This window comes from Bufo gargarizans, chromosome 6 (genome assembly GCF_014858855.1).
Source record: "Bufo gargarizans isolate SCDJY-AF-19 chromosome 6, ASM1485885v1, whole genome shotgun sequence".
Lineage (NCBI taxonomy): Eukaryota > Metazoa > Chordata > Amphibia > Anura > Bufonidae > Bufo > Bufo gargarizans.
In genome coordinates this window covers 267,105,720-267,132,584 of record NC_058085.1, presented here as the reverse complement: position 1 = coordinate 267,132,584, position 26,865 = coordinate 267,105,720, and the positions used below count along the sequence as shown (strand labels likewise).

At 44.5% G+C, this 26,865-nt stretch overlaps 1 protein-coding gene across 2 annotated transcripts in view; it reads left to right on the top strand.

The window, feature by feature from the left end:
* Window positions 1–26,865, top strand: part of SAMD10 (sterile alpha motif domain containing 10) — a 223,044-nt gene that overhangs the window by 136,105 nt on the left and 60,074 nt on the right. Inside the window, exon 1 of one of the 2 annotated variants that reach the window (XM_044296620.1) lies at window positions 24,794–24,873. The exons of the other annotated variant lie outside the window; for it this stretch is intronic. Within the exon in view, the coding sequence (XP_044152555.1) occupies window positions 24,867–24,873 (7 nt within the window). The 5' untranslated portion in view covers window positions 24,794–24,866. Of the gene's footprint in view, window positions 1–24,793; window positions 24,874–26,865 lie in introns of those variants that run through there. 2 annotated transcript variants of the gene reach the window in all.

Here is a 26,865-nt window from a genome sequence, read left to right as displayed (position 1 = left end):
CCAAACCCCTCGGATGAACGGTGTTAAAAATATAAAATAAAAACGGTGCCAAAACACCCATTTTTGGGCAAAATTTCCATTTGAATCCTTTTTTTCCAGTAATAAAGCAAGGGTTAACAGCCAAAAAAACCTCAATATTTATGGCCCTGATTCTGTAGTTTGCAGAAACACCCCATATGTGGTCGTAAATGGCTATATAGCCGCACGGCAGGGCATAGAACGAAGGGAACTCCATATGGTTTCTGGAAGGCAGATTTTGATGGACAGTTTTTTTTTGGACACCATGTCCCATTAGAAGCCCCCCCTGATGTAGCCTAGACTAGAAACTCCAAAAAAGTGACCCCATCTAAGAAACTACACCCCTCAAGGTATTCAAAAGTTACTTTATAAACTTTGTTAACCCTTTAGGTGTTCCACAAACCTAAATAGCAAATGTAGAAAAATGTTAGAATTTTATTTTTTTGTTACCTTGCCTCAAAAAAGTGTAATATAGAGCAACCAAAAATCATATTTACCCCTAAAATAGTACCAAAACAACAACCACCTTATCCCATAGTTTCCTAGATGGGGTCACTTTTATGGAGTTTCTACTCTAGGGGTGCATCAGGGGGCTTGAAAGGGTACATGGTGTAAATAAACCAGTCCAGCAAAATCTGCCTTCCAAAAACCGTATGGCGTTCCCCTTCTTCTATGTCCTGCCGTTTAGCCAAATAGTAGTTTACGACCACATTTGGGGTGTTTCTGCAAACTACAGAATCAGGGCAACCCATTTTGAGTTTTGTTTGGCTGTTAACCCATTTTTTTCAGTAATAAAGTAAGGGTTAAAATGGAAAATTTTCCAAAAAATAGAAATTTCAAAATTGTTTCTCCATCTGCCATTAACTCTTGTGGAACACCTAAAGGGTTAACAAAGTTTGTAAACCCAGTTTTGAATACCTTGAGGGGTGTACTTTCTTAGATGGAGTCACTTTTTTGAAATTTTTATTCTAGGGGTACAACAGGGGGCTTCAAATGGGACATGGTATAAACAAAACCAGTCCTGCCAAATCTGCCTTCCAAAACCCATATGGTGTTCCCCTCCTTCTATGTCCTCCCGTTCGGCCAAACAGTAGTTTACGACCACATATGGGGTGTTTTTGCAAACTACAGAATCAGGGCAACCCATTTTGAGTTTTGTTTGGCAGTTAACCCTTGTTTTACTCCTGGAAAAAATTGATTATATTGGAAAATTTTCCAGAAAATAGAAATTTCTAAATTGTTTCTCCATCTGCCAATAACTCTTGTGGAACACCTAAAGGGTTAACAAAGTTTGTAAACCCAGTTTTGAATACCTTGAGGGGTGTACTTTCTTAGATGGAGTCACTTTTTTGAAATTTCTATTCTAGGGGTGCAACAGGGGGCTTCAAATGGGACATGGTATAAACAAAACCAGTCCTGCAAAATCTGCCTTCCAAAACCCATATGGCGTTCCCCTCTTTCTACGTGCTCCCGTTTGGCCAAACAGTAGTTTACGACCACATATGGGGTGTTTTTGCAAACTACAGAATCAGGGCAACCCATATTGAGTTTTGTTTGGCTGTTAACCCTTACTTTATTGCTGGAAAAAATGGGTTAAAATGGAAAATTTTCCAAAAAATAGAAATTTCTAAATTGTTTCTCCATCTGCCATTAACTCTTGTGGAACACCTAAAGGGTTAACAAAGTTTGTAAACCCAGTTTTGAATACCTTGAGGGGTGTACTTTCTTAGATGGAGTCACTTTTTTGAAATTTTTATTCTAGGGGTACAACAGGGGGCTTCAAATGGGACATGGTATAAACAAAACCAGTCCTGCCAAATCTGCCTTCCAAAACCCATATGGTGTTCCCCTCGTTCTATGTCCTCCCGTTCGGCCAAACAGTAGTTTACGACCACATATGGGGTGTTTTTGCAAACTACAGAATCAGGGCAACCCATTTTGAGTTTTGTTTGGCAGTTAACCCTTGTTTTACTCCTGGAAAAAATTGATTATATTGGAAAATTTTCCAAAAAATAGAAATTTCTAAATTGTTTCTCCATCTGCCAATAACTCTTGTGGAACACCTAAAGGGTTAACAAAGTTTGTAAACCCAGTTTTGAATACCTTGAGGGGTGTACTTTCTTAGATGGAGTCACTTTTTTGAAATTTCTATTCTAGGGGTGCAACAGGGGGCTTCAAATGGGACATGGTATAAACAAAACCAGTCCTGCAAAATCTGCCTTCCAAAACCCATATGGCGTTCCCCTCTTTCTACGTGCTCCCGTTTGGCCAAACAGTAGTTTACGACCACATATGGGGTGTTTCTGCAAACTACAGAATCAGGGCAACCCATTTTGAGTTTTGTTTGGCAGTTAACCCTTGTTTTTTTCCTGGAAAAAATTGATTATATTGGAAAATTTTCCAAAAAATCTAAATTCTAAAAATGTATGTCCATTTGCCATGAAGTGTTGTGGAAGACCTAAAGGGTTAACAAAGTTTGTAAAAACAGTTTTGAATACCTCGAGGGGTGTAGTTTCTAGAATGGGGTCATTTTTGGGTGGTTTCTATTATGTAAGCCTCACAAAGTGACTTCAAACCTGAACTGGTCCATAAAAAGTGGGATTTTGAAGATTTCTGAAAATTTCAAAATTTGCTTCTAAACTTCTAAGCCTTGTAACATCCCCAAAAAATAAAATATCATTCCCAAAATGCTACAAACATGAAGTAGACATATGGGGAATGTAAAGTCATCACAATTTTTGGGGGTATTACTATGTATTACAGAAGTAGAGAAACTGAAACTTTGAAATTTGCAAATTTTTCAAAATTTTTGGTAAATATGGTATTTTTTTATGCAAAAAAATTAACTTTTTTGACCCAATTTTAGCAGTGTCATGAAGTACAATATGTGACGAAAAAACAATCTCAGAACGGCCTGGGTAAGTCAAAGCGTTTTAAAGTTATCAGCACTTAAAGTGACAGTGGTCAGATTTGCAAAAAATGGCCTGGTCCTTAAGGTGAAATAGGGCTGTGTCCTTAAGGGGTTAAACAGTGCAGTGTTTATTCACACATAAAGGCCTCATGCACACGGCCGTTGTTTGGGTCCGCATTGGCGGCTCGGATGCGGACTCTGCGTGCTGTCCGCATCCGTTGCTCCGTTCCGCAGCCCCGCTAAAAAAATATAACATGTCCTATTTTTGTCCGCGCTTGTCCGCAAAAATGACAGTTTGTCGTCTTGGTGTTCATTCACACCATGGCAAGTCCACAGAATAAAAATAATTCACCTTGTCAGCGGTTTTGACAGTAGCAGTCACCAACAGGCTTTAGGGCCTGCTTCCCAGCAATGCGGCTCTCAGCCCTTTAGTACGGTACACCTCATGCAGATCTCAAACCACAGAGACTCCACAGATCCACTGTGAAACGGTGGATAATCCACACCCAGCTGAGACTGCTGGCTGGGTTTTATATGCCTAACCAAAACCCGTCCTGGAACGTGGGGAACAGCCACCCACCCTGCACTTTGGTTGCTCCCAGTAAGAGCCGGCCCGGATTGGCTTTACAGCCACATTAAATAACCAATAGTGTCAGTCAGCATTAGCTGCCGCTGACACTTAAAATTACTGGCTCTTACCTCCCCGAGGCCAGGAACCTCGGTGACACATATCTTCCGTCAATGACGGCCCCTTGCGCTTTCCCTTCCATATATATATATAGAGAGAGAGAGAGAAAAAAGAGAAAATGATGGCGGCACTGGAAAAAAGCAGTTTGGGTGCTAGGTCCAGGGATGTAGCTGCTTACCCCATGTAGATAGTGATGAAAAACGGACAGCACTCCAGGTAAAAGCAATGGTGTTTATTCACCCATGTGGATGGCAACGTTTCAGCTCATACAAGAGCCTTTTTCAAGCCTGAAAAAGGCTCTTGTATGAGTTGAAACGTTGCCATCCACATGGGTGAATAAACACCATTGCTTTTACCTGGAGTGCTGTCCGTTTTTCATCACTATATATATATATAGATATACATAGATATATATAGATATATATATATAGATATATATGTACACAGCAGGGCTGGACAGTAGATACCAGGGTCTCTTCCAGCATGATGAATCAATTCAGAGACTGCAGATCTGTCTGACCTAATGCCCTTATGACCTCGTACCCCATGGCAATGGATTGTCTCCAGAGCTGCAATCTGCTTATCTCTGGGAGGGGCAGCTTTTATATTAAGAGGATTGGTTTCTGCCATTCTGATTTGAAGTCCATAAATTAATTTCTCTGCTGTGTCCTAACCACATCTGTTCTTTCTTTTCTTTTTGACAGTGTTTCTTCTCTTTTAGAATCTTATTCATTTTTTTTTTGAGTGAAGTTCCTTTAATCCAGTAGCTAATAATCCATAAAGTCTAAAATTACAAACAGATTAAATAAAAAAATAAAAACTTTATAGCGGTTAGGTTTACACAACATTCTTCCGTAGTCCACACAGCTTAATTTTTTTTTCTACAAGCTCATGCTCATGTCCATTCTTGGTCTCGTTTTCACGCATGGGAATTGCCTACAGCTATCACTAGAGGGATCTTGTGATCTTACTGAAGTTTAATGGGAGCTGTTTAGATCTGTAATTCAGTGAGCTCCCCCTAGTGGTGACTGCAGCCATACAGAATTTTATTCTGTACCTCTATGGCTGTTTGAAGGGAAGTGGGGGATTTGGAGTTCTGTATGTTTTGCATCATGTGTGGTCTTGGTCTATAGAGATGATTTGCTCTACAAATGACTCTTAATTGTCATGACCATAGAGGCAAATGTCACCCTTAACCCTACTATAACTTAACACTAAAAATAAACACAAAAACAACTTCTTTGGAATAAAATGGCCACATTGCTCTATTAAGGGTAACACCATAATAAATAATTTAATAAATAATTACAAACCACCATAATAAATATTTAACGAACCATCAAACCATTAGATAAATACCGGAATCCACTCAGAAACACTGAGTGATACAGCCCCTCTGATAAAGCAAGTGACAGATAAGAAGCATTAAATAGGGAGGGAGGCAGGGCGGGCGACGATCTGGTCCTCTTCAGACTGACCCAGAACGCCGCCAAGCACCTGAATTTAAAGCAGAAATCCTTCCCGCCAAAGACAGGACAACAAATCAAGACCCGGTATTCTCCCACAGCAACAGCGTCAGCCAATCAGCTGTGGAGCTACCTTCCCCATTCAAAATCTTCTCCAAACCAGCTGGGACTGGATCGAACTTCATCTTGAGGTAAATCTGAAATAAAAGAGCGGGAAAAGGGGGAGACACAAAAAAGAAAGGAGGGGGGGGGGGGAGACAAAACCATACATATCCTAACTAAAATAATGGTGCCATTTCCCCCATGTGTCCCCCAAGCTAAATGCTCTGGGGGGCCCATAACATTCTGCATAAAATTGTGCAAAAATATATGCATGGCATCCTATTGTGCCATTTATTCTTTTTTGACAGTTCAGTAAAACGCCCTTTCCACCCCCTTAAATTATGTTTTGTGTTGACATTTCAAATAAGTGCCCACATTCACGGCAAATATTTTCTCTTCAGCATCCATAAATATTCAGCAGCTGCCTGTTCATTCCTATCCGTTTTTTTTTAAAGGCAAGATACAGAAAGGGCAGACTGCCGCCATAGCAGAGCAGTTCATGTTCTGTCCCACTCTGCGTTCCACCCAGGAGCAAATCTGCGGTTATCTACAGGTCTGCACCATACTAGCAAAGCAGCAAGAGGCCTGCGAGGACACAAGACACAACACCAGGCCTTTGAGTGTTACTCCGGAAGCTCTGTATTAATAGACTCCATTACCTCCAGGGCTGCTTAAGCCTCCTCCAAAAGACTGGAATAGTACTCAGATCAAGTGGATGTGAATGCAAATCAGGCTTCTTCAACCTGGAGACAGCTTTTAGGATACTGTGTACAGATTCCAGGATCCTATTCTCCCCCTCCCCAGAGACCCAGTACCCCAGACCCACTGTCCTCTATAAGAACTGAGGAATTAGCTTGCTCCACCACTTGGAGACGCTTCCTTTCGTGATCTCTTTGAAGTGTCTATAAATAACTTCATTTCTATTGCCATGGATTACAGAGCGGATTATTCTTAAGGAAATCCAAATTATGCCTGTGGGGAAGGGGGTAGTGATGGCCAAGCTTCACTAAGACGGGGGAGAGAAAGGGTGTCGTGCCCAGCTCTGCTATGTGTCGATGTGGGTGATAAGATCACTTGTTCCTCCTTGGCATCCAGTGAAGTCCCAGGTTTCATTTACCAACCCACAGTGGAATTATGTAAACTAGATTTTGATTGGTCAACATTCAATTTATTTATGATATACTCACTTATATAGCGCTAACATATTCTGCAGCGCTTTACTGACATTAGCATTACGCTGCTCCCAATGGGACTCACAATCTAAATTCCCTATCAGTATGTGTTTGGAGTGTGGGAGGAAACCGGAGAACCCGGAGGAAACCCACACAAACACTGGGAGAACATACAACAAACTCTATGCAGATGTTGTTCTTGGTAGGATTCGAACCAGGACCCCAGCGCTGCGAGGCACCAATGCTAGTAATATCCAAAATTAAGCAGCACTACTGTTAGGTCTAAATTGGACAGTCCATGAAGTGGCAGTGCCAGCAGTGTTAGACCTTAGCCCAGCAGGCTCCTGATAATCAAGAGTCACTCTGCTTGAAAAAGACTCATTGTAGTCGAAATGTCTCAGTATTGGTGAATAAATTAGGAATTGCAGTGAAGACATAGAGTGCTGCAGTATTTCTCCCAAATCCTTGAGGCACCAATGCTAACCAATGAGCCTCCTTGCTCAGCACCATGCTTAGATATTAGGGGTGCACCGAAATGAAAATTCTGGTCCGAAACTGAAACCGAAAATTCAGGATACCCCTTGACCGAAACCAAAACTGCCTTTTTGCCCAAATACTTTTAAAAGACCTCCCACCCCATACCAGTGCCATCCACAGACCCCCCCACCTCATAACAGTGCCATCCACAGACCCCCACCCACCCCATAACAGTGCCATCCACAGACCCCCACCCACCCCATAACAGTGCCATCCACAGACCCCCACCCACCCCATAACAGTGCCATCCACAGACCCCCACCCACCCCATAACAGTGCCATCCACAGACCCCCACCCACCCCATAACAGTGCCATCCACAAACCCCCACCCACCCCATAACAGTGCCATCCACAGACCCCCCCCCCCCATAACAGTGCCATCCACAGACCCCCCCCCCCCATTGTACAATTAATAGAAAATAGCGGGGAGGGACTGGGAGGAGGAGCTGGGGGACGATGCGTTCACTGTGCTCCGGCCCCCAGCTCCAGTAGTTATAAAAAGTGTGCAATTAATACGGATTCTATTCATGAGGCCCCCTCTGCAGTAGAACATTCAATATAGCCACATCCTACTCACAGGGCTGTTATCTTAATGCTGGCCGGCCGGGCAGACGAGCGGCAGCGTCACGACTGACGTCACATGCCTGCGCCACCTCCTTCATTCAGAAAGTAGGCCGGGCACATGACGTCAGTCGTGACGCTGCCGCTCGTCTGCCCGGTAAATTAGTCATTCTTTATCAGATGGCAACAGACATCTAATGTTGTGAAGGCCTGAAGGGACTTTGTCAGTGGTTTTGACCATGTTCAACTGCTGACAGCGCTGGGTAGGGGCACGCAGGAGCAGTCCAAACATATCTTTTGTAGAGCTTTTTTTTTATCAGGAGTTGTATGAATATGGACTTCTATTCTGCCAGATTCTGCTCCTGCAAGTGCACTGGAGGCGGAGCTTCTCTTTGAAGTGCTCTCTGCCTTGAGCCCCTCTGCTGTGAGTGACAGCTGTAGTGGTCTCCTGCTTGGATGTTACAGCTGTCACTTAGAGGGGAGGGGCTGTGAAGAAGGCCAGTGCCTAGATGCCTTCACGTTGAAGCGCCACCTCCTGGGCACTTGACAGAGGACAATCTGGCAGAATAAAAACTCATATAAAATGGCTTATGCTGCTCTCCCTATGCCTAACCTACTGCTGTCAGCAGTTTAGATGGTCAAAACTTCTGACAGTTTCCTTTTAAGCTGAACATATGAGCTGTCAGCTGAATGCTTGTTTAGCCAGCAGCTATCCCTCCCTATTTCTCCCATACGTATGCATGGGGAGATGGGGTGAAAGCTACTGCCAGACACCTCCGGCAGTGGGGTGTCTCCCCGAGAACAAAAGGATTAGACAGCTGGAATCAAATGTGCCCAATCCTTATCTGGGGGAGGATGTCTTTAGGGGCGGACTGGGAACTTAAAGTGGCCCTGAATTTTTTTTTTAAGTAGCCCCATGTTGTAGGAGGGTCCAAAGGCAGGGACAGAAGGCAGGACCAACATACAGAACAAAATACCGCTATTGCACTCAACTCTATCATCATTCTGAGGATGGCAATACAGGTGAATATAGGAGGGCATTTTCATGCTGGCAGGTGTATAAGTACCAGATGCCCTAGCATTAATTAATGCTGAGAGCATCAGATCGCCATGTAACCAACTGGCACCTGTGAGCAGGGCTTAGGTAGCCCCTGGGCATCGGTCCACTGGGAAATTTCCCTGTAGGATCTGTGGCCCTTGGAAACCATACATGTTAGATGGTCGACTGAACCTGCCTAAATTAGCAGGATCGGCTGACGTAGATGGCCAGTTTAAGTGTGACAAAGTCTGCTGGTCAGTATTGGAAACAGTTAGCAAGCTTATCAATTCAACTTTAGCTTAGTTCCTGGATTACAAGGGGACATTTAGTATTTTCCTACACATTTCTTGGTATAAAGATGATATTTCCAGAAAATGCAAATCACCGGAGCCAGCTCTGTGCAGACCCAGAACCAGCAAGGAAAGTTGGAGGTTTTTTCTTCTAGTTGTTATATCCCCCCTCCCTACTTCTAGTTCTTTATAAGTTTAGAGTGACCTATATTGACCCAACTGTCCTGAAATCCACCGCAGATATGGATGGCTAAATCATTTCCATCTAATTATCCCTCAGAGCAGCTGTGTATGAAAAAAGCAACTATTTCGGGCTGATAACACAGTAGCGCCGAAAAATTTGTACTGAAGTGGAACTAAATATAGATAATGGAGCAATTATGGTAAATTTCCTTGTTAGAGACATCTGTCCTATACTAGCGCGGCAGAGAAGCTTCCTCTACTGTACATCCAATGTAAGCGCCACTGTGCCTGCTCACAATTGCCAGCTGTCCCAAAAGTGACTTCTATGACTTGTCCACCAGGAATGTTGTGAATGTGCAGCTTCCCTTTTTGGTATTGTAGCCCCCTTTAGATCTGATACTTACAGTAGGGGTCCCCTGCTGACAATGGCTGAGATCAGTTGTCAACTGCCGGAGATCCATAATCACAGTGGCTCAGATTTACTAATGTGTATGCGCTTAGAATCTATTAAAAAAAATTATGTTTATTTGGTGCAGTCAGGGTTTCTACAACTTTTTTTTAGACTTTCTTGAAAATGGTATAGAAGAATCCCAGCAACGATGTCACTTCAAAATATATTCATTTATTTCATATTCTTGCAATATATATCAATGATTGACGCGTTTCGGCAAACAGCCTTTCTCAGTCAATTGACTGAGAAAGGCTGTTTGCCGAAACGCGTCAATCATTGATATATATATATATATTGCAAGAATCTGAAATAATTGAATATATTTTGAAGTGACATCGTTGCTGGGATGCTTCTATACCATTGTTGTGGAGCACGCTCCTTCCCGTCGCAACGTGTGAGGTGAATCGAGTGGCGGCTGGACTTGAATAGGATTTTCATGAAAATGGGGTGGGCATTGTGGGAAGGAGGCATAGACTACGATGTGCAAAAATTGTGACACAATTCTGGCACGAAATTGTCACAAAACGTTTTCTAAATTTTTTAAACCAGCACCTGGAAATGAATACTATTCAATAAAAATGTATCTGTACAGCGCCACCTGCTGTTTGTTCTTTTCCTCCTTTTTTTGGCCATCTCACTGAGCTGGTATAAAGTGCCCAGTTTAAATCTGCAACTGTCACCAGCCATATGTTCTGTTAGAAGCTGTGGCAGTTACAAGGAAAGAGCTGCAGCAGAAAGGACATGCCCACTGATCTGCCAGGCTAAAGATAATCTAGCAGAGCAATCAGAGCAGTAAATAGGGGGGTCTCTGGATCCATGTGAGGTACAGGCCTGGTTCTAGCTTTGTTAGAAAGGTATCATGTACTATATGTCTGATTTTCATTTTTTACATCAATCATGCCATAACCCCTTTAAAGTAAGCCAAGCAATAGTTGGTATAGATAGAGTTATACAAAAGTGTCTGTCCCTGCACCAGATTTATCATCCAGCCTGAGCCCCTGTGATAAATGTGGTACAGGTCTAGACAGCGTGTCTAAGCTTATGCCATCTATAGAATTAGTAAATCTGCTCTCTATTCCTAAATTCAAGGCTCTGATTTATTAAGAACGTGCTACGCTGATAAAGCCTGAACCACCAGGAGAGGCATTTAATTTAAGATGAGGCAAAACCTCGTCATAAATTTAATGCCTCCTCCAGCAGTCTGTCTGACAAGCTGAAACCTATTTCAGCTTGTAGCTGGCTTCGATTTCAGCCATGATTTATGCCAGTTTCTGGTGTAAATGAAGATGAATGTGCCGGGGCTGATGGCCCACCCACACCCTCCCCTTTTCCACAACTGTTGAGGTCGGCGTAGAAATTCCAGCTGCAACTAAATCTAGTCGCAATGGCATTTAAAAAGTCACAAAACCAGTTGTTTTTTGGGGGTTTGCGACTTTTTAACAACAAACCCCTGGCGCAGAAGGAAGAAAAATTACCCCCTTAGGGTCCATTCACACTTCCACAATTTCGTTCCGCATTTTGCGGAACGGAATTGCGGACCCATTCATTTCCGCAATTCTGTTCCCGACAAAAATAGAACATGTCCTATTCTAGTGCCGGCAATGTGCGGTCCGCAAAATGTGGAACGCACATTGCCGCTGTCCGTGTTTTGCAAATCCGCGGATCCGCAAAACAGGTTGCGGACATGTGAATGGACCCTTAGTCTCTCCTTTCTATAATTAGTGATCTCTATGTGGGGGAGGGGAGCTGACAATCACGCTAAGCATTCTTCTGCCGCAGAACCACCTACCAAGAAGGAAGACCTGGACTCCAGTTGGGGGGCACCGGTATTTACACCGTAGGGTTTTATGGCATATCAACTAGAGCAGGAATGCCCAACCTGCGGCCCTCCAGCTGTTGCAAAACTACAACTCCCAGGATGCCCGGACAGCCTACAGCTATCATCTTACAGGAGGGCATGGTGGGAGTTGTAGTTTTACAACAGCTGGAGGGTCGCAGGTTGGGCATCCCTGAACTAGAGAACCAACCACTGGGACCTTCTAAGATCCCAAGAACTGGGGCTGTTTTTGTATTTCCCAATCATTTTAGTGCATGTTCAGCCAGAGTTTATTAAAGGGCTTTTCTGGCCATTTATTTTATTTTTCATTCTGGTGCATTGAGAGGGACCTAGAACTAGAGACTGATGGGGCAATGAAATGTTTGAACAGAAGCAGCAGGTCACTTATTTTATTTGCCACCGTGAGGAGTCTTTTTAAAAAATAGCTGTACAAACCCCATATACATATATAGATGAGTCACATTATAATGACCACCAGTTAATATCCAGAGTAACCGCCGTGTGCAGCACGGACAGCACCTAGACGGCTGGGAGTGACTCAGTAAGGTCCTGGTAGGTTGTCACAGGTATCTGGAGCCATGCTGACTGCAGTGCATCCCACAACTACTGGAGGGTCATAGGGGAGGATCCATAGAGCGAACACAACAATTGAGGTGGTGTCACGAGAGTGTCAAGAGCCACATCTGACTCCGTTATACCCGGGGTCAGGAAGTCGCAGTGGGTGGCTGCGCGCTCTATGTCTAAAGATCACGCTGGTTCTTAATGATAGTTTTCTGTGTTTGCCTTACTATCCTTTTTGTCTCACTCAGGGATCCGTAGCTTCTCCTCCTCAGCTGTTTCTTGTCTGTCACTCCCAATCTCCTTATATTCTCCTCTCCCACTTCTCTGGTTGCCAGATATAGAGCTTCCTGCCTGGACTTCTATACTGACCCACTGGAGCTGTGAATCCTGGTTGTTGTTCCAGAGTGCTACCCTCCGGATCCCTGTTGGGCTTTTTGTTGTCTTCTGTTGTCGCCCACCTGGGATTATATGTTGTCTGTATTGTCTGTCCTCCCCTTGGTGTTTTCCTTTAGAGTTAGTGGTGCGGACTAGTGTTCCCACCGCCCTATTCACTATCTAGGGCTCATCTTAGGGAAAGCCAGGGTTTTAGGCACGCGATCGGCGTACGGGTGAGGAACCCGTCTAGGGAGGTCAGGGCAGTCAGGTGCCAGCCTCAAGGTGAGATAGGGGTCACCACCTTTCCCTCTCCCTTGGACAGAGCCTTCCCTTTTCCCTCCCTTTGTGTCACGTATGTGATAGGCACGCCGGTCGTGATATTATATCTGGCCCTTATTTTTTGGGAAGAGAAAAAAAAGAAAAAAAAAAACTAAAACATTTTTTTTTTCTCTCTATTTAGAATCCAGTATGGATCCTATTGCTGCTTTGGCAAAACAACTTCAAGGCCTGTCTTTGGAGGTGGCAGGATTGAAGGCGTCGGTCCTCCAGCAACAGCAGCAAATGCAGCAGACCGCAAGCCCAGCAGTTGCTATGGGTAACCAGGTTGTTGCAGAACCCAAGGTTGTTCTTCCTGACAGATTTTCTGGGGGAAGGGACAAGTTTGTGACGTTCCGTGAGGCCTGTAAATTATATTTTAAGCTGCGCCCTTACTCCTCTGGTAATGAAGAACAGCGAGTGGGGATTGTTATTTCCCTGCTTCAGGGGGACCCGCAATCCTCGGCGTTCTCTTTTGCTCAGAGTTCCGTAGATGGGCTACGGATACTCAGTGGAACGACCCGGTTCTCAGGAGTCAGTTCTGCTCTGGGTTATCCGAAACGGTTAAGGATGCGCTTGCGCTATATGAGACTCCCCTTTCCCTTGATGCTGTTATGTCCCTCTCTATCAGAATAGATAGACGTCTTAGGGAGAGATTGAAAATTCCTGAGCAATTGGTAACCTCTCCCAAGCAGCAGTTAGTCTGTACTGACCTAGACGAGCCAATGCAGCTAGGAGGAACTACTCGTCAGGTCCATCCTCCTGAGGCTCGCCGTAGGCGTGGGGCTTGTTTTCTCTGTGGGGAAAGGGGTCATTTCATTAATGTCTGTCCTTCCTTTCTCAAAAACAAAAGACCGTCGGAACCACTAACCCCAGGCTGTGCGGAGGATGTCAGCCGGGGGGTATACGTTTCCTCCATACGAACATCTCAATTTGTGTTGCCAGCGGTTATTGTTTTTGGTGTTAAGACGGAGACTATTTCTACTTGTTCTACTTGTGCACGCGCGAAAGTGGAGCAGGGGTAAATTTGATTGATGCCCATTTTGCCCGCACTATGGGTTTGTCTCTCTGTACACTGCAGAGACCTATTTCCATATTCGCTATTGATTCTGCTCCTCTGTCTCAGAGAAACCTCACTCACATTGTCCATAACTTACACCTTCGGGTAGGGGACCATCATAATGAGTGTCTTTCATGTTACGTTCTGGAGGGCCTTCCCTCTCCTGTGGTATTGGGTCTTCCCTGGTTGGTAGCGCACAATCCTGTGGTGGATTGGCAGGCCAGGGAGATATTGGAGTGGAGTGAGCATTGCAGAGAAAATTGCTTAAATGCCAATTGCTTAGTCGCCTCCATAGCTACCCTACCTACATTTATTTCGGACTTTGAGGACGTTTTTTCTGAAAAGGGTTGTCAGAAGTTACCACCTCACCGTCCTTATGATTGCCCAGTTAACCTGATTCCCGGTGCAAAATTACCCAAGACCAGGTTATATAATCTTTCGGGTCCCGAGAGACAAGCCATGAAAGATTATATCTCCGAGAGTCTGGTTAAGGAACACATCAGACCCTCTTCTTCACCCGTGGCTGCAGGGTTTTTCTTTGTTAAAAAGAAAGATGGGGGCCTGCGTCCTTGCCTAGATTTCCGCGAGCTAAACTGGATAACCATCCGAGACCCATACCCTCTTCCTCTCATTCCTGACCTTTTTAATCAGATTGCGGGTGCTAAGCGGTTCTCCAAACTTGATCTTAGGGGGGCCTACAATCTGATTCATATCAAGGAAGGGGATGAGTGGAAGACAGCTTTTAACACCTGTGAGGGGCATTATGAAAATGTTGTCATGCCTTTCGGTCTGACCAATGCTCCTGCTGTCTTCCAACATTTCGTTAATTATATTTTTAGTCATCTTATCGGCAGGTTTGTGGTGATATACCTAGATGATATCTTAATTTATTCGGCTGATCTGAAAACACATGAAGTACATGTCAGACAGGTACTGCAGGTCCTACGAACAAATAAATTATATGCGAAAATTGAAAAGTGTGTCTTCGCCGTTCAGGAAATACAGTTCCTAAGATATCTATCATCTGCTTCAGGTTTCCGTATGGATCCTAGGAAGGTCCAGGCAATTTTAGATTCGGATCTTCCTGAGAACCTTAAAGCTTTACAACGGTTTTTGGGTTTCGCAAAGTTCTATAGAAAGTTCATTAAAAATTATTCAGTGATCGTCAAACCCCTTACTGACATGACTAGGAAGGGGACTGATTTTTCTAAATGGTCTGAAGCCACTAAAATTGCATTTTCCTATCTAAAAGAGAGATTTACTTCGGCACCTGTTCTAATTTAACCCGATGTCTCCCAGCCTTTTATTGTTGAAGTAGATGCGTCAGAGGTGGGAGTGGGGGCTGTACTGTCTCAGGGTCCGTCTCCTGGCAAATGGCGTCCTTGCGCTTTCTTTTCCCAAAAATTATCTACAGCTGAGAAAAACTATGATATTGGAAATAGGGAACTATTAGCGATTAAACTAGCGTTTGAAGAATGGCGTCACTTCTTAGAGGGAGCCATCCACCCCGTCACGGTGATTACGGATCACAAAAACCTTCTGTACCTCGAATCGGCTAAGCGTCTCACCCCTAGACAAGCTAGGTGGTCGCTATTTTTTACCAGGTTTAACTTTGTCATCACCTATCGTCCTGGGGCAAAAAATACCAAGGCAGACGCATTATCTCGTTGTTTCCCTGGAGGGGGTAATGTGAGTGATCCGGTACCCATTTTACAAAGAGGAGTGGTTGTCTCTGCTGTACACTCTGTTCTGGAGGGGAAGGTGTTAGAGGCCCAGGGGGACGCCCCGGTCTCTTGCCCCTCAGAGAAATTGTTTGTACCGTTAAACCTGCGTCTCGAATTATTAAAGGAACATCATAATTCGGCACTTGCTGGGCACCCGGGTAGTAAAGCAACCTTGGAGCTATTGTCTTGTCGTTTTTGGTGGCCAAGGTTGCGTCAGGATGTAATGGATTTTGTGTCTACTTGTTCTACTTGTGCACGCGCGAAAGTCTCTCATACATGTCCTGTAGGGTCTTTATTGCCACTTGTCATTCCCAATAGGCCATGGACACATCTGTCAATGGATTTCATCACTGACTTACCTTTGTCTGCAGGTAAAACAGTTATCTTGGTTGTAGTAGACAGGTTTAGCAAAATGGTACACTTCATTGCGTTACCCGCACTTCCTAATGCTAAGACTCTTGCTCAGGTGTTTATCAGTGAAATCGTGAAGCTTCACGGGGTCCCTTCTGATGTGGTTTCGGATCGGGGTACCCAGTTTATTTCTAAATTTTGGAAAGCTTTTTGTTCCCGTTTGGGGGTACACTTATCTTTTTCCTCAGCTTTCCATCCTCAGTCGAATGGACAGACTGAGCGTACCAACCAAAACCTTGAGACATATTTAAGGTGTTTTGTGTCTGAAAATCAAGAGGTGTGGTCATCATATTTACCGTTAGCCGAGTTTGCCATAAATAATCGCCGTCAGGAATCCACTGGCAAGTCACCATTTCTTGGTGCATATGGTTTTCATCCCCAATTCTGTACTTTCAAAGAGGGGGGATCTTCAGGGGTTCCTGAAGAGGAACGGTTTTCTTCATCTCTTTCATCTGTATGGCAGAAGGTGCAAGCTAACTTGAAAAATATGGGAGGTAAATATAAATGCATGGCTGATAAGAAAAGGTCGCCAGGTCCGGACCTAGGAATGAATGACTATGTGTGGTTATCTACTAGGAATATTAAGTTGAAGGTTCCCTCTTGGAAACTGGGTCCTAGGTTCATTGGTCCTTCCTTACAAAATAGTAGCCGTCATTAACCCCGTGGCTTTTCGCCTGGAGCTACCTCAGACTTTTAAGATCCATAACGTCTTCCATAAGTCGTTACTCAAGAAGTATGTTCCACCTCTAGAACCATCACCATTGCCACCCCCTCCTGTTATTGTGGATAGTAATCTGGAGTTTCAAATATCAAAAATTGTTGATTCTCGTCTGGTCCGTCGCTCTCTTCAGTATCTGGTGCATTGGAGGGGTTACGGACCAGAGGAAAGAATGTGGGTTCCAGCGTCAGAGGTAAACGCCAACAGGTTAGTTCAGGCTTTCCATGCCTCTCATCCTGAGAGACCTGGTCCTGAGTGTCCGGAGGCCCCTCGTAGAAAGGGGGGTACTGTCACGAGGGTGTCAAGAGCCACGTCTGACTCCGTTATACCCGGGGTCAGGAAGTCGCAGCGGGTGGCTGCGCGCTCTATGTCTAAAGATCACGCTGTTTCTTAATGATAGTTTTCTGTGTTTGCCTTACTATCCTTTTTGTCTCACTCAGGGATCTGTAGCTTCTCCTCCTCAGCTGTTTCTTGTCTGTCACTCCCAATCTCCTTATATTCTCCTCTCCCACTTCTCTGGTTGCCAGATATAAAGCTTCCTGCCTGGACTTCTATACTAACCCACTGGAGCGGTGAATCCTGGTTGTTGTTCCAGAGTGTTACCCTCCAGATCCCTGTTGGGCTTTTTGTTGTCTTCTGTTGTCGCCCACCTGGGATTATATGTTGTCTGTATTGTCTGTCCTCCCCTTGGTGTTTTCCTTTAGAGTTAGTGGTGCGGACTAGTGTTCCCACCGCCCTATTCACTATCTAGGGCTCATCTTAGGGAAAGCCAGGGTTTTAGGCACGCGATCGGGTGAGGAACCCGTCTAGGGAGGTCAGGGCAGTCAGGTGCCAGCCTCAAGGTGAGATAGGGGGTCACCACCTTTCCCTCTCCCTTGGACAGAGCCTTCCCTTTTCCCTCCCTTTGTGTCACGTATGTGATAGGCACGCCGGTCGTGATAGGTGGTCCCACAGATGCTCAATTGGCTTCAAGTCTGGGGAATTAGGGGACCTGGGTAGTACCTGGAAGTCTTGGTCATGGTCTTCCAACCGATGTTGGACATTTCTAGTCATGTGATATGTCGCATTGTCTTGCTGGAAGATCCCAACCACCCCAGGGGAGACAATCAGCATGTATGGGTGTACATGATCTGCAGGGATGGATTCATACCCAAATTGGTTGCTAGTGCCTTCCACATGGATGAGTGGGCCCAGAGAATCATCGGAGAAAGCAAACCCTTGCCAATCAGTGGAGGAATGATAGGTTTGGTTCACGCCATATTATATTTTTTTGGCACTAGGTAAAGGGTTAGCACAGGAGTAGTGGGGGGAACGGTGCTCTCATCAATTCCTTCTGCTTCGATTTATGTCTGTAACCATAGAATGCACCAAGCAAAGAGTTTGGAGAATGTGCCCAAGACACAGGAGCAGGAAAAAGAGACAATGCCAGGACTGTGCTCGCTCTGAAAGGCTCAGATCTAAGGTCACTTGGTTTTGGAGATTCCTGCCAAGCTCTGTAGTCACAACAAAGTCAGTCTCAACCCAGACACATTCAGATATCATTGAGATGGTGGATCTGGTCAGCAGACATTCTTAACCCTTAAATAGTACCATCCATTGGTTGAGATTCAGCTTCACCACAGCACCATGTGGTTGAAGAGGCATGGAAGCCATGGAGAAGTTGACTGTTTCAGCATAGCTTAATTAGTGTGTCCACCCACTAAACCCCCTAAATAAGGGATCAGCGACCTACGGCACTCCAGCTGTTCTGAAACTACAACTCCCAGCAGGCTCCATTCACTTGTATTGGATTTCTGAGAAAAGCCAAAGAAGTGTGAATTTTAGGAGTCGTAGTTTCACCACACCTCAAGTGCTGAAGGTTGCTGATCCCTGTCCTACAATGCTGCAATAACCTGCACCTCATAAACTAATGTGGCGGCTTTCAACTTTATTAAGCCCATCAATGAGTCCGCAACACCAAGAGGGCATACGTGGACTACTGAAAGACTCGTTACAGACATTTATAGTGTGCAAGAAGTTTGAAGGGCCAATGAAATCTTAAATGGCATCAGATTTGTACCTATGACACTGGCTGACCTGTTACATGTGCGCTTGCTTGGCAGTTGAAGACATCTGTGTTGGTCCCATGTTCATATGTGCCTGCATTGCTGAGATTAATTATGTTTAAATATATGCAAATGAGCCCCTAGGAGCAACGGGGGCGGTGTTGTTACACCTAGAGGCTCTGCTTTCTCTGCAACTGCTGCATCCTCTACATTTTGACAGGACCAAGCAGTGTAAACTTATAATTCCTAGCCCTGTCAATCAAAGTGGAAAGAGCGCAGCAGTGGTAGAGAGAGCTGAGCCTCTAGGTGTAACGGCAATGCCCCCGTTGCTCTTAGAGGCTAATTTGCATATATTTAAACATAATTTTTCTCAGCATTGCGGGCACATATGAACATGGGACCAACACAGATTCCTTCACCTGCACTGCACATATAACAGGTCAGCCAGTGTCATAGGTACAAATCTGCTGACCGCATGAGCTCTCGTTGAGGCATTGGGGGCACATTAGCATGTGGGGCTTCAATTACAGCCTTCCTGTGTTCAGCCACTGTTTTAGAGGGTGAATTTTCTTTATTTGGGCCTGTCCCTTTAAATACACCTGTAACAATGTAGCTGTCTTCTTGTCTACATATATTGACATACACGTATATGAATTGAGCAGGGTTTCTGAAATGCAAAAGAGTCTGTCTCTTTCCATTATCCCAATGGGATCCACCAGCTTGTCCCTGACATACATCCTCCCCACTCAGCCTGCAGGGCACAGAGCTCTGCACTCAGATCTAATCCTCCCTCCCCGCGCTCCGGAGACTGGTCCCCCTCCCCTACCAGGGAAGCCAAAGTACAGTATTGTGGTGACGGAGTGCAGCTAGGCTCTCATACCAGCGGTGTAATGGAAGGGGTATATTTTTGGGCTACCACATATGTGTAAAGTCTATTGAAGAGAGCCCGTTGAACCCCAATTTTAAGAGTGGAGTTGTGGTTTTGACATCTTCATTTCAGATTGTGCATCACTCTGATGGGTATCCTTTGTAAGTGAATGCCCTGATTGTGCTAGAGTCAAAAACAGCTGCGCTGGAATAAAGGGGGAGGTGGGGTCCCCTCTGTATTCACGCCTTCCCATCATAGAAGATGATGGCATTCATTCTTAGAATAAAAGGGCCACAAAGCTGATTTAGTGCTACAGTTTTTCACTTCTGGTGACCCGTTGTGTCATGGCCTCATGGACATGGACATCCAGTGTGGTCACCCAATGACTGTAACTCTAGTTACTAAGCAATAGATCAAACCTATGGAACAGTACTTAGATTCTGCATTGGAAACACAGAGCTTGAATACATTATAATTAATTAGACCCTGGTGCCTAATTATTTATCATTTCTTGTAACATTTCAGTAGTTCTTAAACAGGTAGATACCCAATTCCAGTCTGAGCTTGTGCTGGGTACGTTGAGATCCCTTCCCAACTGGGAACAGTGGCTCACCTATACACCACTCGAAAAAATAGCTTCTTTTATCTCTCATCTCCCTCCTTCCTCTCTGATTATCTGAGGATATGAACAGATTATGAATGTGGTAGTCAAGTTCTACTCTTGTCTTCTCTTCCGTTTTTATAGAATTTTTCTTACCATGCTTATGTTACTATGATAATATAATATAGTTGGATTATAGGTGATGTTCCATTGCTATGTGTACTTTACTTGTGTGTTACAAATGTTTCAGATTGATGTCACTTTTCATTTTATATTGTACACATCATCTGTATGTACAAGAGCTTTATAGAACTTTTATACAAAATCGTAAGTTTAAAGGGAACCTGTCACCTGGATTTTGGGTATAGAGCTGAGGACATGCGCTGCTAGATCGCCGCTAGCACATCCCCAATATGCAGTCCCCATAGCTCTGTGTGCTTTTATTGTGTAAATGAACCTTAGATGAGTCCTGTCTCCTCCATTCTTGAGAGATGAGCCCAGCGTTCTCTGACTCGGAGCCCAGCCATGCCCACTGTGAAGGAGCCCAGCACCGGCCCGCATCCTCCGAATCTCCTCGTTGCTCCCCGACGTCACAAAGCTAGAGCACCGTAATCTTGCGATGCGCAAGCACAGTTCGTTCCCTGAGGTTGATGCCAGCACAGGGAAGGAACACTATGCCGGCACTGCGCATGCGCTAGCTTGCGCATCGCAAGATTACGGCACTTTAGCTTTTCGACGTCGGGGAGCAAGGAGGAGATTCGGAGGATGCGGGGCGGTGCTGGGCTCCTTCACAGTGGGTGGGCGCCGGAAACGTTAGTAGCCTCATTTACATATATATAAAAGCACAGAGAGCTAAGGGGACTGGGTATTGCGGATGTGCTAGCGGCAATCTAGCAGCGCATGTACTCAGCTCTATACCCATAATCCAGGTGACAGGTTCCCTTGAAAGAACAATTTTTGGACTTATCTTATATGGACATTCCATTTCACCCAAGTCAGAGCTCCTCTGACTCTCTGATCTTTTTTCTCTATGAAAGCAAGGTTGTCAGACCTTCAAAATTACTGGTGCTCTTTGGTTTTGGAAGGGTCCTTGATCTTGTAGGACCTCTGGGAAAGCTAATGCCCTTAAGGCTACATGCACATGACCGTGGTGTGTTTTGTGGTCCGCAAATCGTGGATCCGCAAAACACGGATGGCGTCCGTGGCGCGTTCCGCAATTTGTGTAACGGCACGGACAGCCTTTAATCCCTTTTCTTGTCCGCAAAGCGTGGACAAGAATAGGACATGTTATTTTTTTTTGCAGGGCCACGGAACGGAGCAACGGATGCGGGCAGCACACGGAGTGCTGTCCGCATCTTTTGAGGCCCCATTGAAGTGAATGGGTCCGCATCCAAGACACCAAAACTGTGTCTCGGATGTGGACCAAAACAACGGCCGTGTGCATGAGGCCAAAGGGTCCTGTGAAGGTCTCTTAGTGAGACAAGGGGGTTTATGAGGTATTAGATGTGGGAAGGGTTGTTGGTGTCTAGAGTTTAGGTAAGGGTTGATACTCAGTGAAAAGGAGATTTGTGAAGCCCACGTAAGATTTACCTGTCAGAAAGATGAATATGGGAGGAACAATGGAACAAAATGATGCTGAGGAACTGAGCCAATGGGAAAGACATGGGAGGAGATGAAAGGAGGGGGATCTGCCGAGGTTAAGGAATGCTTGACAAATGCAGCTGCAGGTTTACTGTCTTAAGCCTCGTTCACACGTCCGTGCTCAAATCCATGAGCAGGTGGTCAGTGATGCATCCGTGAAGCTGTCCGTGAAGGATCCGCGTTGGGTCACTGTGTCCGTTTTTTCCTGTCCGTGTTGCATCCATGTTTCACTGACACTGAACAGCTGAAAAATAATTTTCAAAGAATCTCTTCTTAATGATCCGTGAAACACGGATGCAACACGGATGGCATCCGTGGTTTTCACAGACCCATATACTATAATGGGTGTGATGGATCCGTGCACACAGACAAAATAGGGCATGCATGCGTGCTAAAAAACGGACCACGGACGGTGCTAAAACACTAATGTCTGAATACACACATTAAAATGAATAGGGACGTGTGCTGTCTGTTGAGAAAACGCACAGCACACATCCGTAAAACACTGACATGTGAATGAGGCTTTACTAGTGACCTCAGTGACAGAAAAATCAGCTTTCCAATTATGATTATTTCTCCTTTGATTATAATGAATTCTCCAAATGAGCAATTGTTAGATATTTTTAAATATTCTCAGTGACCAAGAAGCCAATTCAATTCTATGGTAAAACATACAGACAGACCTCTTCACCAAACTACAGATGATCATACTAAAACATAGATAATTTCAACTACTGACCACTCTCTGAAGCCATAAACCATCCCACCAAACCACTGACCATCTAACCAAGTCATAGACCATACAAAAAATAGCTAAACCATAGAATGTCTGACCAATCTATAAACCACTCATAGAACCATAGGCCATCACACCAAGGCATTGACTTTCTCTCCCAACTATACATTATCTCCATAAACCAAAAACCATCTCACCAAACAACAGATAATTGATAAACCTTCACACCAACCACAGATGTATGGTTTGACTGATCATCTGATCAAGACAGTTCATATAACCATCACACCAAACTATCATCTACCTAGACCATCTCACCACACCATAGACCATATTAAAAAGTAATAGATCTTCACACCAACCATAGAACCCCTGAACAAGCTATAGACTTCTAACAGTACCATAAATCATCTCACCAAATCATAGACTTTCTACCTAAAACATATATCATCTCACCAAACCACAGACCATCTTACCAAGTCATAGATTCAAACTAAATATCATCCAACCAAAGCAAAGATCCATTTACAAAGCCACAGACAGCTCTTAGAACCATTGATCATAAATCCATTTCACCAAAGCATAGATCGACTTACCAAACCATTGACCATCTGACCAAACTTTGCTCATCGGTGGGTGCAACCGTGTTTTGTGCACATTCACGCTGAGCATTTTAGTGATAGATAGAGCTTTCATGGCAAAGAATATGTCTCAAATATGAAAGGACAACCCAATATAAATTCACATTACTTACAGAAGATCTCAAGCTGCTTAAACATTAGTGATATTAGGCATCTACAAATGCCAGTTTACACCAGCCTCTATTGGTACAAAGAGTGTGACGGATGCTGACCAAGGGCAGATATCTGTGAAAAAGCCTATATACATGCCTGATACATTGGTTGTTGGCTGAAGTCAATAGCTTGATTGGAAAGCCAGTCATTACTAACGAACCAGTTGGCTTGCTCCTCATCAACATTCACATGGTCACAGAACAAAGCAAATATTGATCTATGGAGACGTGATGAGATATCTGGAGATGTCATGGGCATTTTCAGACCAACTATTAAAGGGGTTGTCCAGGAGTAGATAGACATGGCTGCTTTCTTCTGAAAACAGTGCCACACCTGTCTATGAGTTGTGTCTGGTATTGCAGCTCTACTCCATTGAAGTGAATGAGATTGAAATACCTGACACAACCTTTGGAAGAAAGCAGACAATTTTTTCCTAGGACAAGTCGTTCACCATGCAACTGTGTATGACCGGCTTCAGAGAAGAAGAACAAGAATAAATGGCAAATCCCACCAATAGTACTACTGTACATTAGGCTGCTCCTCTGAAGGTGAGACAGCTCAGGCCAACAATAGCACCTGTGATCATGAGACAAGAAAGCTCTGAGAGATAGCTCAAGTCATCAATAGTACTAGTGATCAAGACACAGCACATGGAGAGACAGCTCCTGTCATCAACATCACTGGTGATCAGAAGCCAGCATGTCTCATGAGGAGACATCTGGCTATCACTTTCAGCACAGACAGCCTCTGATGTGGAGACACAACATGTCTAGAGAATGAAGGTGTCACCCACACACAGCATGTCCTGACAGAGCAACACACCACACCATGAAGGGAGAAGAAAGCATGTGACAGCAAGAGTGATACTGAGGATTTGACTGCAGAGCATTACACCCAGCTGGGCAGCATCACCGCCTCAGTCAATTGCGGATCATCTCAGCAACAGGACATCTGTAAGAGGAGAAGAAGAAGAACATCTCAGGAGGAGAATTCATGAGGGCAGTACATCAGTATAGGCTGCAGAGCATCTCAGGACATGTGTAAGAGAAGAAGAAGAACATCTCAGGAGTAGATTCCATTAGGGCAGTACATCAGTATAAGCTGCAGAGCATCTCAGGACATCTGTAAGAGAAGAAGCAGAACATCTCAGGACCACAGGACATGTGTAAGAGAAGAAGCAGAACATCTCAGGAGTAGATTCCATGAGGGCAGTACCTCAGTATAAGCTGCAGAGCATCTCAGGACATCTGTAAGAGAAGAAGCAGAACATCTGCGTAAGCTGCAGAACAGTGCAAAGTGCAGAGCATTTCAAAAGGACATGAAAGAAACTCTGTAAGCTGCAGAGCATCTCATATGGAAAAGGCACTGGTGTCCTCTGCAGTGCATCTCATAAGGACATCTGTAAGCTGCAGAGCATCTCACCAGTGAAAGCAGCAGAGCGTCTCATGTGGACAAGACACCAGTGTAGCCTGCAGAGCATCTCACAGGGACCTGGCACCTCTGTAAGCTGCAGAGCATCTCATGAGCTCAGGACATCTGTGTAGCAGAAGCAGCAGCTGGCAGTGTGATAGTGAGCCGGCGGTGTACACCCTCCATCCGTCCGCCCTCCCTCCTGGGTCCTGTGTCTGCTGCTGTAGGAGGGAGGCAGCCCCAGCACCCGGCTGTCTATGACCCGGACGCCCGATGTTCACTGACCTTCGAGCTCGGATCGGTGAGAGGGAGCCCGCAGGGCGAGGGGACTACAGCCCGGAGAGGGGCGGCATGGACGGTGAGTGCTCCTGGGTGTGATGGGAGGGCAGGTACTGGATGTATGTGAAAGGGGATAGTACATGTAGGGCATGGGGATAATACATGGAATGGGGTCATGGATGACACGTATGAAGGAGAACATGGGCTTATATGATGTTACTGATGGAGACGAGATGATGGGCAGTACATGTGTGTGTATGATGTGATGTACAGGTGTGGAGAGTACACGTGAAGGACATATGTGATGTACTGGTATGTGTGTATAGTGCATGTGTATGATGTGATGTACAAGTGTATATGGGGGAGGTGTGGAGAGTACATGTGTATAGGGCAGTGTATGATGTGATGTATATGGGGAGGTGTGGAGAGTACATGTGTATAGGGCAGTGTATGATGTGATGTATATGGAGAGTACATGTGTATAGGGCAGTGTATGATGTGATGTATATGGGGAGGTGTGGAGAGTACATGTGTATAGGGCAGTGTATGATGTGATGTATATGGGGAGGTGTGGAGAGTACATGTGTATAGGGCAGTGTATGATGTGATGTATATGGAGAGTACATGTGTATAGGGCAGTGTATGATGTGATGTATATGGGGAGGTGTGGAGAGTACATGTGTATAGGGCAGTGTATGATGTGATGTATATGGAGAGGTGTGGAGAGTACATGTATAGGGCAGTGTATGATGTGATGTATATGGAGAGTACATGTGTATAGGGCAGTGTATGATGTGATGTATAAGGGGAGGTGTGGAGAGTACATGTGTATAGGGCAGTGTATGATGTGATGTATATGGGGGAGGTGTGGAGAGTACGTGTATAGGGCAGTGTATGATGTGATGTATATGGGGAGGTGTGGAGAGTACATGTGTATAGGGCAGTGTATGATGTGATGTATATGGGGAGGTGTGGAGAGTACATGTGTATAGGGCAGTGTATGATGTGATGTATATGGAGAGTACATGTGTATAGGGCAGTGTATGATGTGATGTATATGGGGAGGTGTGGAGAGTACATGTGTATAGGGCAGTGTATGATGTGATGTATATGGGGGAGGTGTGGAGAGTACATGTGTATAGGGCAGTGTATGATGTGATGTATATGGAGAGTACATGTGTATAGGGCAGTATATGATGTGATGTATATGGAGAGATGTGGAGAGTACATGTATAGGGCAGTGTATGATGTGATGTATATGGAGAGTACATGTGTATAGGGCAGTGTATGATGTGATGTATATGGAGAGTACATGTGTATAGGGCAGTGTATGATGTGATGTATATGGGGAGGTGTGGATAGTGCGTGTGTATTGAGCAGTATACAATATATGTGATGTACAGATATATATGGGTAGGTGTGGATAGTACATGTGTATATGACTGTATTGTACAATACACAGGTATCATACAGGTTTCATACACTATACATTCCTAATATATATAAATATATATATATATATATATTACATATACGATACACAGGTATATATGGGGTACGTGTGTATAATACATGTGTATCATTTCATACACTGCCTATTACACATGTACCATACACACCTACCCCATATATACCTGTACATTACATATATCCTACACTGCCCTATACACATGCACTATCCACACCTACTCCATACACACTTGTGTATCATTTCATACACTCCCCATTGCACAAATGTATATGGGGGAGGTGTGGCTAGTGCATGTGTATAAGGCAGTGTATGATATATGTACAAGTATATAAGGGGTACATGTGTATACCACAGTGTATTATATGATACACAGGTAAATATTAGGTAGGTGTGTATAGTACTTGTGTAATGGACAGTATATAAAAGTGTATGATGTGATGTATATGGGGAGGTGTGGAGAGTACATGTGTATAGGGCAGTGTATGATGTGATGTATATGGAGAGTACATGTGTATAGGGCAGTGTATGATGTGATGTATATGGGGGAGGTGTGGAGAGTACATGTGTATAGGGCAGTGTATGATGTGATGCATATGGGGG